This window comes from Callionymus lyra, chromosome 4, assembly GCF_982586985.1.
Source record: "Callionymus lyra chromosome 4, fCalLyr1.hap1.1, whole genome shotgun sequence".
Lineage (NCBI taxonomy): Eukaryota > Metazoa > Chordata > Actinopteri > Syngnathiformes > Callionymidae > Callionymus > Callionymus lyra.
In genome coordinates this window covers 31,821,663-31,835,876 of record NC_141821.1, presented here as the reverse complement: position 1 = coordinate 31,835,876, position 14,214 = coordinate 31,821,663, and the positions used below count along the sequence as shown (strand labels likewise).

General features: G+C 38.8%; 3 protein-coding genes across 6 annotated transcripts; 1 reads left to right on the top strand and 2 right to left on the bottom strand.

The window, feature by feature from the left end:
• The first annotated feature begins 511 nt into the window (after positions 1-511).
• On the top strand, positions 512-6,834 carry LOC148082578 (RPA1 related single stranded DNA binding protein, X-linked). 2 transcript variants are annotated; one of them, XM_087789799.1, is made up of 19 exons: positions 512-582; positions 1,091-1,196; positions 1,989-2,172; positions 2,239-2,348; positions 2,413-2,541; positions 2,773-2,927; positions 3,060-3,216; positions 3,326-3,434; positions 3,547-3,638; positions 3,702-3,827; positions 3,976-4,077; positions 4,772-4,945; positions 5,027-5,151; positions 5,217-5,407; positions 5,478-5,519; positions 5,598-5,641; positions 5,703-5,963; positions 6,193-6,333; positions 6,570-6,834. In XM_087789799.1, the coding sequence occupies exons 1-19, from the start codon at positions 520-522 to the stop codon at positions 6,692-6,694; spliced, it is 2,436 nt and encodes an 811-aa protein (XP_087645925.1). In that variant the 5' UTR covers positions 512-519; the 3' UTR covers positions 6,695-6,834. The 2 variants fall into 2 exon arrangements, with proteins under 2 accessions (XP_087645925.1, XP_087645926.1); XM_087789800.1 differs by lacking the exons at positions 512-582; positions 1,091-1,196 and having other exon boundaries at positions 2,037-2,172; positions 2,239-2,325.
• Positions 6,835-7,054: 220 nt separating this feature from the next.
• On the bottom strand, positions 7,055-9,502 carry LOC148082577 (C-type lectin domain family 10 member A-like). Its single transcript, XM_087789801.1, has 8 exons — positions 9,144-9,502; positions 8,970-9,077; positions 8,583-8,672; positions 8,448-8,513; positions 8,293-8,385; positions 7,885-8,039; positions 7,704-7,813; positions 7,055-7,604 (listed from the first exon to the last, which is right to left on the bottom strand). Exons 1-8 carry the CDS (start codon positions 9,199-9,201, stop codon positions 7,448-7,450), a joined length of 837 nt encoding a protein of 278 aa, XP_087645927.1. The 5' UTR covers positions 9,202-9,502; the 3' UTR covers positions 7,055-7,447.
• Positions 9,503-9,633: 131 nt separating this feature from the next.
• LOC148082576 (C-type lectin domain family 10 member A-like) lies at positions 9,634-13,955 on the bottom strand. Of its 3 annotated transcripts, none has more exons than XM_087789803.1 (9): positions 13,885-13,955; positions 12,236-12,306; positions 11,880-11,978; positions 11,724-11,816; positions 11,328-11,396; positions 11,081-11,170; positions 10,851-11,005; positions 10,479-10,588; positions 9,634-10,404 (listed from the first exon to the last, which is right to left on the bottom strand). In XM_087789803.1, the coding sequence occupies exons 2-9, from the start codon at positions 12,291-12,293 to the stop codon at positions 10,248-10,250; spliced, it is 831 nt and encodes a 276-aa protein (XP_087645929.1). In that variant the 5' UTR covers positions 12,294-12,306; positions 13,885-13,955; the 3' UTR covers positions 9,634-10,247. The 3 variants fall into 3 exon arrangements, with proteins under 3 accessions (XP_087645929.1, XP_087645928.1, XP_087645930.1); XM_087789802.1 differs by having other exon boundaries at positions 12,236-12,303; positions 13,885-13,954; XM_087789804.1 differs by lacking the exon at positions 11,328-11,396 and having other exon boundaries at positions 12,236-12,303; positions 13,885-13,954.
• Positions 13,956-14,214: the final 259 nt, after the last annotated feature.

The window sequence follows — 14,214 nt, the reverse complement described above, 5'->3', positions numbered from 1 at the left end:
TCAAAAACATTAAGTGTTAATGAGATCAATAAAATAATAATACATAAAAACACAACATTATTATTATTAATAATAAATCGACAAAACGCAAAGTTTAACATCAAGGGCATACATTTAAAATTGATATTAATAAAACGACTAATAAAATGTACAGTGTGTCCTGATTTATATTTACAATCATTGTGACAATGGCACAGAAACATGGAATATTAACAACACTCAATGAACTACATTTTTTAAGAACTCATCGAACGGACCGAACACACTTTTTGTAGAGACGCCTTTATAAATGTATTGTATGTGTGTTGTGACTTATATTACATAAAGGGGATGTTGAGAATATAAAAGCAATTGGTTTTGTGGCCTGGAAATACTTTTTTTTTAATGTTCTCTTCTAATGGAGTACTCGCGTCCCTTTAAAACAACAACAACAACAATATTTTTAAAGTTCGGATATATTAACTATGACGAATACATTTCCCATAATGCAGCGCAATGTTGCCATACACGCTTTCCAACATGGCGGCATCAGGATGTGTCTTCCAGAGAATTTTGGGGCGTTTAAGACCCGGTTCTGACCAGGTCGTTACCTTGCTTTCTTCCGTCTGATGTAATAATATATCTGGAATAAAAAACGATACCACATAGTTTCGTGTTGCTGTCGTTGAGCTCACAAAAATACATTGTAACGGCACAATTGTATGCACATATCTTAACGATGGCAGATCATGTTGGGTAGAATTAATTTATGTCAATAGTCCAATCCTCACACTGCTAAACCACTAATAAAACAATGATCACATAGAATATTAAAAATGGTGCAATTCAACAATCCATTTTACTCTGTGCTGTGCTGTGATTAAATAATTGTTTTATTTTTATTTCAGTATATTTAACGTCTTTCGTTTCAATCATTTATTTCATCTTTATTTATACTCGACTCGACTTTATTTACTGATGCAGCAGAAAAAGCAAATACAATAAATGACATAAAAACGGGGAACTTGTTTTTAAAAGTTCACACAAAAACATAACACATAAACATTTCAAAATCATTGACCAACTATTTTTTTGTTTTGATTCATTCCAGGCTTCCTCTCCTGGGGTTTGTAGAGAGACCGTCTATGTGTTGGAGATGCAACGCTACAGTCGGGACCAGTGTTCATCCATCTACTTCCCACAGGCAGTCTTCAATGGTAAGTCATACAGTATAACTTACCACCAATACACAGACTAGAATATACAACCACAATTAAAGTAAATCTATTTACCCTCAAAACAATATTCAATACTGTATGTCCATGAGTTTTCAAGATTCCCAGGGATCCTTTAAAAGTCTTAATGGCTTTAAAATGTCTTGGATCTAACTTTGAAAGTTCTTAAAAATATGAACAAATGATGAGTAATATTATGAAGTGAGCCAGGACTCTTACTGCAGATGCATGTTCTACATCTACACAGTTCATTGAGACGTACGAAAGAGATATTTGATATTACCAAGATTTTTTTTTATAGCTGAAAGCGGACCATGAGTATAATGCTCAGTGTTTTTTGTGTGGGGCAGTTTTGCAAAATTATCAGGATGGGATTAAAAGATAGGATAATGGAAAGTTCATCGTGGATTTAAAAAAAACATTTTGTGTAAAAAAATCAACACTTGGCTTAAATTGTACCTTTAACCTGTATTTATTATTTTACTTTTATTTATTTTAGTCTGGAATTTAACTTCATATTGTATTAAAAGTATTTTTAAATTATTGAATTCAACCCGCCTTAACTGTAGGCGCCCTGATTATAATGCTTATCACTAAACATATGCAAAACATCCTCTATTATACTACATTTAAACGTTTAGATTATTTCATTATTTTTTACTTTAATGTCATAATCATACCTCAGAAAAAAACAAAAATACATTGGAGGATTAGTATGTATAAATCCGCAAAAAAAGCATCACTGTTACATATACTATGTTACTTGCTCAACAGGCGACGACCTGTATGATATCACACTGTGTGATGGAGACTGTCGTCTGCGCGTGACTCTGGATCCGTGTATGAACCAGCTGGTGAAGCGAAACATCATTCATCGAGGGGCTGCTCTCAAACGCACATCATACTGTCAGGCTATAACTGCACCTCTGTCAGAATGCCCCGGAGCATTTACAGACAGGTAAGTAACATGATTACTGCAATAATGTCCAACCCCTTCCCATGTTGACGTTTGTTGTTCATGCAGGTACAAGCTGGTCAGTGTGGAGGTCAAAAGTCAAGAGCTTCTCGAAGAAGAGTCTATGGTTAATGAAGAATGGGACAAACTTCCCTGGTATGGATCCTCTGAGGAAGCAGGTAGATAGTAAAATCCCATCCAGTACTCCAACAAATGGATAGGATGGTGTTACTGACCCCACAGGAACTCTGACTCCTTTGAGAGCTAAACGGAACCTTTTCCTGCCCATGTGGAACAACGTGGACTTCTACGGTGATTCATGGTTGGAGTCGCCACCTACAGCGGAAGATTCTGATGAAGAGGAGGAGGAAGGTAAATGTTTCGGGAAAGCAAACCTTAATGCTGGTGCTCTAGTCAATCACACAGACCTGATTCCAAAAGCACAACAGTCTCTTCGATCTGCTCTGTACCAAACGTCCTGGCTAGACAATTGTAAGCATTAATCTCCAAAGAAACTAGTGCTACTTAAACACTTCTTGACTTCACAAGCATGATCCTATCAACCTCTTAACTTATACATGTCATTTGTTTGCATGTCAACAGAGCAAATGCCTACCGTCACAGTGACTCAGTTGCGTGAGGGTTTCTTCTCCAGAGGTCGAGGCTCAAGAAATGGAAGGCTTATCGTACGCATCATCAACAAATGTCACCTGCTGTATTACGGCAGGTCAGATCGAAATTGTGAGTGTCCATACAAGGTAAATAAACATGTGGTAGATCTGAGAGTCTTTGTGCTCTTATCAACCGACTCCTCATTGTTCGATACACTAGAATTACATACTTCGTTTACCTTCACCTTTAAAGTCGTCGATGTTTGTTTTTTTTAACAGGCCATTTTAAAGGTGTGTGACCGGACAGGAAGTGTTAGTGTCGTCATGTGGAACAGTGTGTGTGTCAGATGGTACCGTAGTATGAGGCCTGGCGACATCATCAGCCTGAAGAACTACAACGTCAAGAAGAGTTTTGAGCCGGACAATGACGACATTGGTAAACATTCTTTTCTTAAGCACCTGCTGTTCATAATTATATTAAATGTGTATGATAAGTCGTGATTGTCCTAAAATCTGTGAATAACAGAGTTTTTATTTGAGTTCAGAAATCAGTTTAAACAGTCGAAATCCGACTGCACACATCAGGATTCTTGCAGACTCTCTTGTATCACCAGAGTTTTTGCCACCAACACCAGTGTACAGCTTCATTAACAGGTATACACACACACACAACAAAAAAAAAAAAATCAAAAACCACTTTTGCTCACTTACCAAGAAAATATGATTTCCCTAGTACTTTCCTCACAGTTTTCTTTCAATCTGTCAGTGAGCAAATCCTGAACTGCCCTCCTGGATCCATCTGTGACATCATCGGTCTGCTGATGTTCTCAGGTCGCCCTGAGCGAATTGCAAATTCAGGTGATGAAATAACCTCAAATTAATCCATCTCATTGTCCTAAAAACAATTCTTCTCACCGCTAGATGGCAGAAGCACAAAGTTGTCCGAGTACCGCTGGTTACAACTGGAGGACGGATGCAGTGAAAAGCCGATAATGGTGAAGCTCTTCTCCACATCTCAGCCCGACACTCACCGCAAGCTTTTCCCAAGTGAGATAAAGATTGAATCATTTATATATTCACCAAACTTGAAAAAATATAAACATATACATAATTAAAAAGTCTATATTCAAACCCTGATTCTCGAAAATGAAGAACACAAAGTAAAAAAAGAAAGCTTTATTTTCTTTCTTCACAGTGTCAGTCCTCGTTTGTACTCGACTGAGTGTAATCGAGCCAGGTTCTGGTAATGGCTGCCGCTACTTGACCAACACCAAGTACACACAGGTGTATTGCACAGGTAAGGCAGCTGCAGACAGTAATAATATTGGCCTTATTGATTACTTTTAACACGAGTATTCAAGATTATGTTTTTGAATTCAAGAATTCGCTCTTATTGAACTGCTAAGTTGTATTGAACATCAAACTACTAAAACATTTAACCTTATTTAAACTATTTAATTGTTTGATGGATTTAGTTTTTCCAATCACTTTGTAATCCTTTTTTTTCAGTGACTTTCATTGTGCCATATTCATTTCCCCTCTTGTTAACATGTCAATCAAATGCATGGGAAGGTTACTCGTTGTTTGAGAATAGTTTTCATTTGTACATTTATACATTTAGTTTATTCTCCTGCTAAATGTTTATTTTCTGCTGCTACAGAATAAGAGCAATGTCAGAGAGTTGAATTGCAAAGTAGTGGTTTGGTGTCAATTTTCCATTTTTAAAATGATAACCAATAAAACGTAATTCATTTTTGATTAATCGCCTGACTTTATCTGTGTGTTTCACGATATAAACTTTTATCCAGCCAACAGGCATCAGAAATCTATTTTTTCAGTGTTCATTATGTATCCTATTTCATCCAGTTCTTGACAACCTTATTTAAAATCAGCATACCTTTGTAGTCGCTACTCTGTGGCCTATTTAAAGCTACACGTTTATTTACGATGGCACTTCATGCTGATTATTTCCCATCTGTGTTTGTGAGCAGGTCAAGGTCATCACACTAAAATGAGTTACCGTAAACTACAGCCGGTGAAACATTTTATCCAGTGGCTTATCACCCAGGATGATGAACAGTGGAAAAGCAGAGCCCTGATTGGAGGACATTTCATTTATCCACCTCCCTCCGTGTGCTTGGAGGGCTTCGTCAAGGAGACGCTTGGTCAGCTGACTTTTCATTTATCATTATTATGTTGTATTTGTATGTATAATTGAATATGATTATGTCTGTGTTTGGTCTCAGGAAACCCTGGTTTCCTTCAAGGGGCGGAGCTTCAGAGGGAGATGGGGAGGCTTTGTTATCGTGAACGTCGTACTATCTGTGTTCAGGCTACAGTTGTTATGGTTGCATACTGTAACAGAGGACAGGTGATTTTTCAAAACACACACCTTCCAAGTAACATGTAATAGTCAACACTTTGTGGTGTTTTTAGGAGCAGCGCTGTCTATTTTGGACAGACGGATCGTCCCCCTCGTCCCACCATTCACCAGGCGCTTCCAGGCTCTCTACACCTTCCTCTCCCGGTTCATCCAGAATTCCTCCGTCCTCCCCTTCTTCCTCCTCAATCACTCCATCTTCAATTGTCAGTCAGGCGACACCGCGACTTCAGCGACAGAGAACAAGGTGAGAATCAAACTCATAACCATTTCATGATCAGATTTCATTTGTCTTAATAGATGTTGTGTATGTACAGAAAGAGACGGTTGCCTCTAATGGTTTCAACTCCAAGTAAGAGGTGAGACATCACACACACTAACACGCCATCAGGTGTAGCGCTTCTCTGTCCAGTAACTTTTTCATCTTTGCTCTGTAGATGTCCTCAAGTAGTGTTACAACCAGAACCCCTCAACAAAACAGGTGAGTGTTTGTGTGAACATGCATGTGAGAGAAGTAAACTTACTCAATCTCTTTTTTGTAGACCTAATTTTCGGAGCATCCATAGAATTTTTGGAAAATGTCGATTCGAATGAAGAAGAAGACAATGACCTTGATGACGGACCAGCTTCTTTTGAGAAGATGCGGACTCCTCCATTATTTCCTCCTGTTGCCATAGAGACACTTACAATGCTTTTTGAATACGAGCGCAGGGAAGAGCAGATGCAATCCATTGAAATCGGAGGAAAACCAGGAGATGATTGGACCTTTGAGTCAGAGGATTACTTCACACTGAGGCTGCGAGGTAAACACCTTTGGTTCTAAATGAGCAGAACAACTGACCTATGATCTTAAAAGTTTGACTTGACTCTTAAATTCACTGTCTTGAATGTGCAGATGTTGCTACATATGATTATTATATAATTTGGGTTGATCACAAACATTTTATCATCTGGAATTTGGTGTGACCCTGGCTGGTGGGGAAAATGTTTCAAGATGTTTGTTGCCATCAATAATCCTTTCTCTCCTCCCAGCTTTATCAGATGGCGTACTGATAGACACCATCTTCCTCCCTTCCCATCGACCACCGACCTCCTGTCAATCACATTCCAACACCTGGACCTCCATCTTGTCTCATGGATCCTTCTCCTCACACACGCCTCCACCATCTCCAAGTAGGTTCTCTTATTTTGCAATTTATTTTGTGATGGCTTTTGTTTATTAAGAGGATATTTTTAAGAACAAATAGCCAAAACTATAATTGTTTTTAAATTGGATCCTGGAGGAACATTTTCTCATCTCGACTGATCTACTGTTGTATGTACAGTAACGTGATGATAAAGCTTTGGATGGAATTAAAAAGGACAAAAATGATGGTGACGTGGATGTTGAAGCGTGTTTCTGTTACCAGGTGACCTCATTGGAATGGCTACTCAGCTGACCAATCAGAGGTTGGTCTGTGTCCTAGAAGTGTGTCACCTGGGGGGAACGACCACTGAAGCGATCCTGAGCCGAGCTTACCAACTGACGGACTGATACTGACGCTCAGTCTGGGTTCCTTCCTGCACTTAAAATCATGGCCTGGAATCATGAAAAAAAGACCCCATTTATGTTTCCCCGTTCTGTACTTTGGACTCATGTAGCTCCTCACACAACAATAAAGGTCATGTATTGTATACATGTGGATTCATCTATGCTTCAAAGTGGCGAAAACCTTGTGTTCAACATGAACTTTTATGCTCCTAAACACATGTTAAAGGCAGCTATACCAGGAGAAACTATTTCATATGTTGAATTGGACAACATCTCTTAGTAAAGTGATTCTTGCAATAGATTTGGTTTCAGTGAAACTGTAGTTAAGAACCAGGAAGAAGTATCAAGTCGGTCAATAAAAACTGTTCTTGGATTTGTTTATTTTTTATTACATCGGCGTTTTCCAAATGACGAAGGTTATATGTGCTGTGTGTGCACAGGTGTTTATTCTGACATTTACAGTATATTAAAGAAAAAAAGTTAAAAGCTTTAGATTATCTCTAAAACACACATATCGGTATAAACACGTCTGTAAGTGTAAAATAAGGTTTTAACCAGAGAAGGTTCGAACAGTGAGGAAATTCTGTTTCCATACCTACTCGCAGTACAATGTCCGCCAACAGGCCACGGTCTCACTGGATTTTCTCATGTCAGTTCCCTGTGTTTCTCATTCAAGGACATGATGAGTGTAGTGAACAGGTACAATGAGTCTGCCGGTCAATTTAAAAGAAAATAATAAGCACTTAACTAAGAGGCTTAACTGTGCAGGCCATGTTTCTGGCAAACGTAACGCATCTTGGTGGAACAGTGGAGGTCATTGAGACGTCCATCGTGATGGATATGAGCGCAGTCTTCATTTCCATGACCAAGTCCATGATTTGTCCAGGCATCCGGTTGACCAGGCATCCAGCGGCTGTGTCCACAAACATTGTATGTTAGAGCAGGTTAACAAGCTATTAGGGAGTGTCCATGTCCAGATTTAACTTCTCAGTCTACACCAATGGGAACTTACTCTCGGTTCATGATGTAGGGCGTCTGGTTAACCCACTCCCATTTTCCTGTTCTCTCATCCGTGAGACCAATCCAGTGGAAGAGATGAGAGGAACGAGATATCACGTAACTCTGGATGAAGAAGACAATTAACATTGCTATCAGTAGAAATCCTGACAGTAGATTATAGTCTGGTGTCTCACCCATTCCTCATCTGTTCGTAGTATGGCCAGGTGAGACCCGTGTCCATTGCACCAGTTTCGGGCTTCGTCCCACGACAGAGGTTTGCTTGCAAAGTAGTAACAACTCGTGTGAAATTCATCCCAGTTGATGGGACAGCAGGTGCCTCCAGTCGTACCTGATGTTAGGTAGATTAACAACATTTTGATGTTTTCACTCAAACAGCAAAATTATACACAGATCAAGTCAACGCTGCAGCCTTGACATTAACATGGTCTAAACATAACATCCATTTTATGATCAAAACACTTATACAAACATTCAGTAAGGAATGTTTTACCCTCCACAAGAATATGATAACAATAAAATAACATTTTATTTTGACATTCACCAGGCTACAGACAAGAGTCTTGTGGAGCACATTCAATTACCGTTGTTCATGATGAGCTCCAGCGAACACTTGAGCTTGTTGACGGCGCGACTGATGGAGTCCAGGGTTGAAAGCTGCTTCAGCGCCTCTGACACTACAACACAGGATATGCCGTCGCTGCTCGTGTGTTAACTTAGGACTTTGCAGGAGTCTCACCCGAGCCCAGTCGGTCCTTGTTATTTTCCACTGCAAACTTGAGCCGCTGAACATCTCTAGCTGCGTCTGTAGAGAGAAACGAGCATTAACGTTCTTCAGGACTTCACTCTGCACAGGCCAGTGGACTCATGGTACCCTTGGCTAACTTCTGGGCCGTGCTCAGAACTTCAGTCAGGTTAGAAACTTTTCTCTCCACTGACCACAGACGATTTGAAGTGCTTCCACCTGCAATTGAAGAGAAAAGATAAAATATATATATAAAAACCTTTCTATTTAAGATAGCAGACAGAGGAGATGAGGTTGATGAAGATGTTCTATAATAGATCTTTGTAATAAGACAAGAATGTAGACATCAATCTGAGCTGCAGTGTCATATAATTGTCAAAAGAATGATTTGGAATATTTTGTAAATGCATCGTCCCATGGTGTACAAATAAACCGATTCACTTTTTACTTCCAATTGAAAGAAACTACTTTATTATGGAAGATTCTTTGTTCATTATATTTAAACCACTTGCTCACCGATGGAAGCGATCGTTATGATCAGCACAAGGACAAAAGCTGCTGCCAGTCCTGGATACAACCAACGTCTCGACATATAGACGCCTGAGAAAGAGACCGGACGCTGCTCTGTTGGACACGGGAGCACAACGTGACCTATTATCCAACGCTGAGAAGATGAGAAGCTTGAGGTACCTTTGGTCCAGAAGGAGTTGCTTTCATCTTCCGTGTCATCATGGTATTCTGTCGTCATGTCGAACTTTTACAGATGATTTTCTTCAGTCATAGAGCGTGTTCAGGCCGCGATGAGAGGTTGATGACCCACAGTTGGACTTTGAGCTGGATATCAGAACTAGTGTGTGTTTGCTTTAGTCAGATTCTTCAAACCATTTTGAATAAGTCAGATTAGAGATGATGAATACCAACTTGTTTTAAATATTTCAATGCCCCAAAAGTGTTGTTCAACATATGTGTTTAACTGGTCATTGGTGATGACACACGCTGGACAGACAACAATCGTTTTACAATTATTCTGCTCCAAATACCTTTTTGCAGCTTTACTTCCTGTATTCCACCAAATTCCTAAATGTCCAATTATAAAAGAAAAACACATTTTCAATAAAATATAAAATCAGACAGGAACTTTACAATCAGGTTACCTGATAAAAAAAACACTAAATTGCAATACTGTAAGTCACAATTTTATTTCTGTTTGGCTGCACATAAAGATTTTTGTGAAGAGCCCTCAAGACAAAAATTAAAATGGCCTTGATATGATGAGAAACCTATAGGGGAATAAGAACAAGTTTCATTCTACACACATGTTATATCAATATACTCCATAAAAGAACTGAACAAAAAACTAAAAGCATTTAATTTTAAAAAGTTTTTTTAACCAATTTGTATTTAATTTATTTGGAGGTCCAACAAATTTCCACCAAAAGCCTGAATAAAAAGTTAGGATAAAGTCCTAAAAAAAATAAAAACCTTTAGACTTGAATTAATGATGAGTAATTATAAGCATGGTATTGACTTCTTTTAAACGTTTCTACATGATCATGTTTTAGTTTTGTACTTATAAATGAAGTAAAAAATTATCGATAATATTCATGAAAAGACTGAGATTATATTGTGTTCTTCTTCTTGCAGTAAAGGTTTAGCAAAGACTTGATTTCAAAATGACCTCACAGGAGAGCTAACGTATAAAATATCTGAGTGGCGTTGGACAATACCAGGACCAGTCAGTCCTACTTATCGTCAATGAAAAGGATTTGAGTCCTAGAACTCTTGATTCTCAGATTACATTTTGCGACTTTGTTTCTGACAAACAAATCTCATGGTGATGTAACAGTGCATGTCGTTGAAGCGGCCGGTGCTGTGCAGTTGAGCGCAGTCCTCCGTGCCTTTGCTAGGGTGACCCCCATCCCAGTTGTCAGGCTGTCCAGGGACCCAGCGTCTGCCGGAAAACATCAGTTAGGCTTGTGAGGTGAAGCAGGTTTGATCATGGATGTTGGTATGGAATTATGGTACCTTCTCTCTATGACATACGGAGTCTGGTTCACCCACTCCCACTTCCCTGTCCTCCCATCACTGAGTCCAACCCAGAAGAACTGAGGAACAGTGAGGTGCGTCACAAAGTCCTAGAAACACAGACAACAACCACTTAGTTACAAAAGAAACAAGCCCATGTGTCGGCATTTATCAAGTGATAAAGCTACATGGTTGGTCCTTGAACTGTCAACAGAGAGTCACCAATTCCTGGATAAACTCTAATCCTGTGAGTCAAATCTAGCCGGATATATGAATAAATGTGACCTGCTACATCATGAAGGAATTTCACATTTGTATCCAAACCAATACCAGAAAGTGTTTTTTGACTTCTGCAGAGAGTGTTTTACTCACCCACTCCTCATCAGTTTTGAGGATCACCAGATGAGCAGCCTGTTGCTGGCACCAGTCTCTTGACTGGTTCCAATTCAGAGGTAGTCTGCTAAAGAAGTAACAACTGGTGCCAAACAAATCCCAGCCAGGAGGACAGGCCTCGTTCATCATGGAGCCTGACACAGAACATTTTTTATTTTTTTATTTTTATTTTATATATTTATCTTTCCGCCCATGTATGTTTCCCATACTGTTCATGATGCCTTCAAGGGTCCATTTCAGCGCCGTCACACTCTTGCTGAGAGAGTCGAGGACAGCCAGTTGCTTCAACGCCTCTGACACTAGACTCACAAACAAATATGTCATCAGCTGCAGAAGGACATCCTCACTAACTTGATACACATTAGAGATATTAGAATTTTTTATTTTTTTATTTATAAATCTCAAATGAATGAGCAGCACTGACAAATAAGTGAAGTATTTTTCAGTGAAGCTCACTTGAGCTGAGCTGGGTCTTGTGGTCTTCAACTTCCAACTGCAGTTGCTTTACTTGCTCTTTGTTCTTCTCTTTAAAAACAATTCATAAAATGTATAATGGAACATCAGCACATAAACAGCAGTGAGTACAGTGTGTTTTTGTGTGTGTGTTGTGTGCGTATATGTGTGTATGCATGTGTGTATATGTTAATGTGTGTGTTTTTGCAGATGTGTATATGTGTGCGTGTCTGATGTGTGTGTGCACATCTGAATATGTGTGCGCATATGTGTATGCATGTGTGTATATTTGTGCAGTGTATAAGTGCCTTTGTGTGCATGTGCATATATGTGTGTGCGTACTGTATGTGCATGTGTGTCTGTGTGTGTGCGTGCGTGCGTGCGAGACAGGCGTCTGACCTTGTTGCTTTGATAAATTCACTGACTTGAGGTCAGAGGTCAGCTCTGACACTCTGCTCTCCACTGATGACAGGCGTCTGGATGACTGTGCATCTGAACACACACATTTAGATCAGACACCGTTTTCTTCAAGTGTGTGTGTGTGTGTGGACTTACTGAGAGCTCCCAGTGAAATGATCAGAAGCACAATGACCAGCGAGATTAGAAGTGGAAACCACCAGTGTTTGATCCTGGAGAGAAGTGATGATCGAGGGTCTAATGGACAGAGAGAGAGAGTGAGACAGAAGAACAATCATACATAATGACTGACGGTGGCCAAATCACAGCAAATACAAGATGTGAGGAAAAACACAAACTCTTGGATCAACATATGGAAACTCGAGGTGTGCTACTGTCGGGGCAGAATCCAGAAGAAACTCAACTCCTCACTGACTAATGCGATTACTCCTACGTGAAAGAAGATGACTAAGATAGATGCTCAAAGTTCAATCAGGTGTACAAGTAACCCCTACCTGGAGTCCAAAGTCTCTTCATGTCTGTGTCTTTGTCTTCGATAAAATCATCTGTCATGGTGACCTTTCTTCTTGACGAGCAGTATAGAGAGAGAGAAGGGAGCAATGAGTCCATCCATCTTTATTTCAAGCATTGCTGTTGAATTTGCTACTTTAAGGCATATAAATAGAAACATTGCATTTTATTTACAATCAAAACATAAAAAAAGTACAAATTCCAAACTCAATATTTGTATCAACATGTTTGAAAAAGGGCGTGTTGTTTCTGACTAATGGTAATGAATAGAGGAAGTTCTGTGAAAAAGGTCACGCTGATGATTTAAACCCTGATTCAGCAAGAGTGCATCAACCGCATCTAGTGATTATGAAAGAGATACAAATGTGACCAGAACTGTTTTCGTGCATGTGCACACATGGATACGCGTTTGTGCATCACAATTTATTTGGCACAGGAAAAAAGATAACACCAGCATCAAGTGCATGAAGAAATACTCTGTGGAGATACCGGTCAGCTGGGCATTTGGTACCAGGCCACACATGAAGGGACTGAGGCTGTTTGAATTTGGTAAAAACCAAAGTTATAATATATGTGACTCTTGACATGTCTAGACGCTGTTTCGGTTAAGTTTCTTATTCAAGAAATAAAGAACAAATATGTGATCTTGTTGTTAAGATGCATTTTGACGTGCCGACTTAACGTTTGTATTTGCAACTCGTGCCATTTTATTTTTGTTGTTTTATATCTGTATGCCGGTCCAATAGATTAATGCCAACATTTAACTGATGCACGGTGCAAAAAAAAGGTTGACAACCTTCACTGTAGGACACTTAAATAGTCAGTTAGAGGTTGCTTGATAGATTTAAAGAAATAATGGAAACATGGAAGATAAAGAGAATCAGCTGAGCAGTTTGAATTAAATCCAAATATTCCTGACTTTCATTTGGGCCTCGTTTGATTAATCCAGTGAGGGCCAACATTAAGTAGCATAAATATATATGTATTAATATGTCAATTAACTGTTTAATCAAGTGTAAATATTTATACTAAAACTTGCTACTCGTTAAGCTTCAATTGTTGTAGTACCTTTTGGAATTAGGACTAAATCGTGCAAGCAAGATGAGCTTCAAACTACAGCAAATATTGATGGATTTATCTCCTAAGTGAAGAAGTGAAGTCCCTTTTGTAAAGTGAATGAGTGTCGATAGTATATATTATTGTGCAATACATTTAGAAAATAAAGTTAAAAAGCCAATGTGGTTTGACACATGACTCTGACCTCGCCACACACAAACACCTCAACTCCCTTACTGCTTTCCCTCTGACTTAAATGACGGAATCAACACATAAAAATCACAAAAGAAAAACATCTGATGTATATATAAGTAAGTAAGTAAGTAAGTAATATTTATTTATATAGCGCTTTTCGAGACCAGGGTCACAAAGCGCTTTAACAATCAAAACAATACTCAAAACAGTACATACTTCAAAGATCAAGACAAATATACACACAACTTTTTAAACCAGTGATCCTGCAGCAGTTCTGCAATGAAATACATCCATTTCTATAATTTTCCAACAAAATTGCATTAAAACAAATGTTATATGATAAAATAAAAGTAGTTTAGCAGAGAGGAATAGATCTTCTCACCTTCAGACCACAGGCGGATGGACTCTGCCTAGTGCAATTCTTCAAATTCTGGACCGGATTTCATCATTCATAATATTGCAGCAGCCTTAAATGAACTTTCCAACTTCCCTTAAAATCAGAAAATTTCTGGAAGAGAAACTGATTAGTCACCCCAAAATGATGGGTGTGAGACAACAAGTCTGATTTGAGTTTAACGAAACTGCATGTGTCAAAAAACGACATTTCAACTGGCAGTTTTCTCGAGTTCACTTTCAAACATGACCTTTTGTTTTTTCACTCTTTTTTTCATTGCAGCCATTCACTAAAATAGTTTCTTTCCTCGTGAATTTA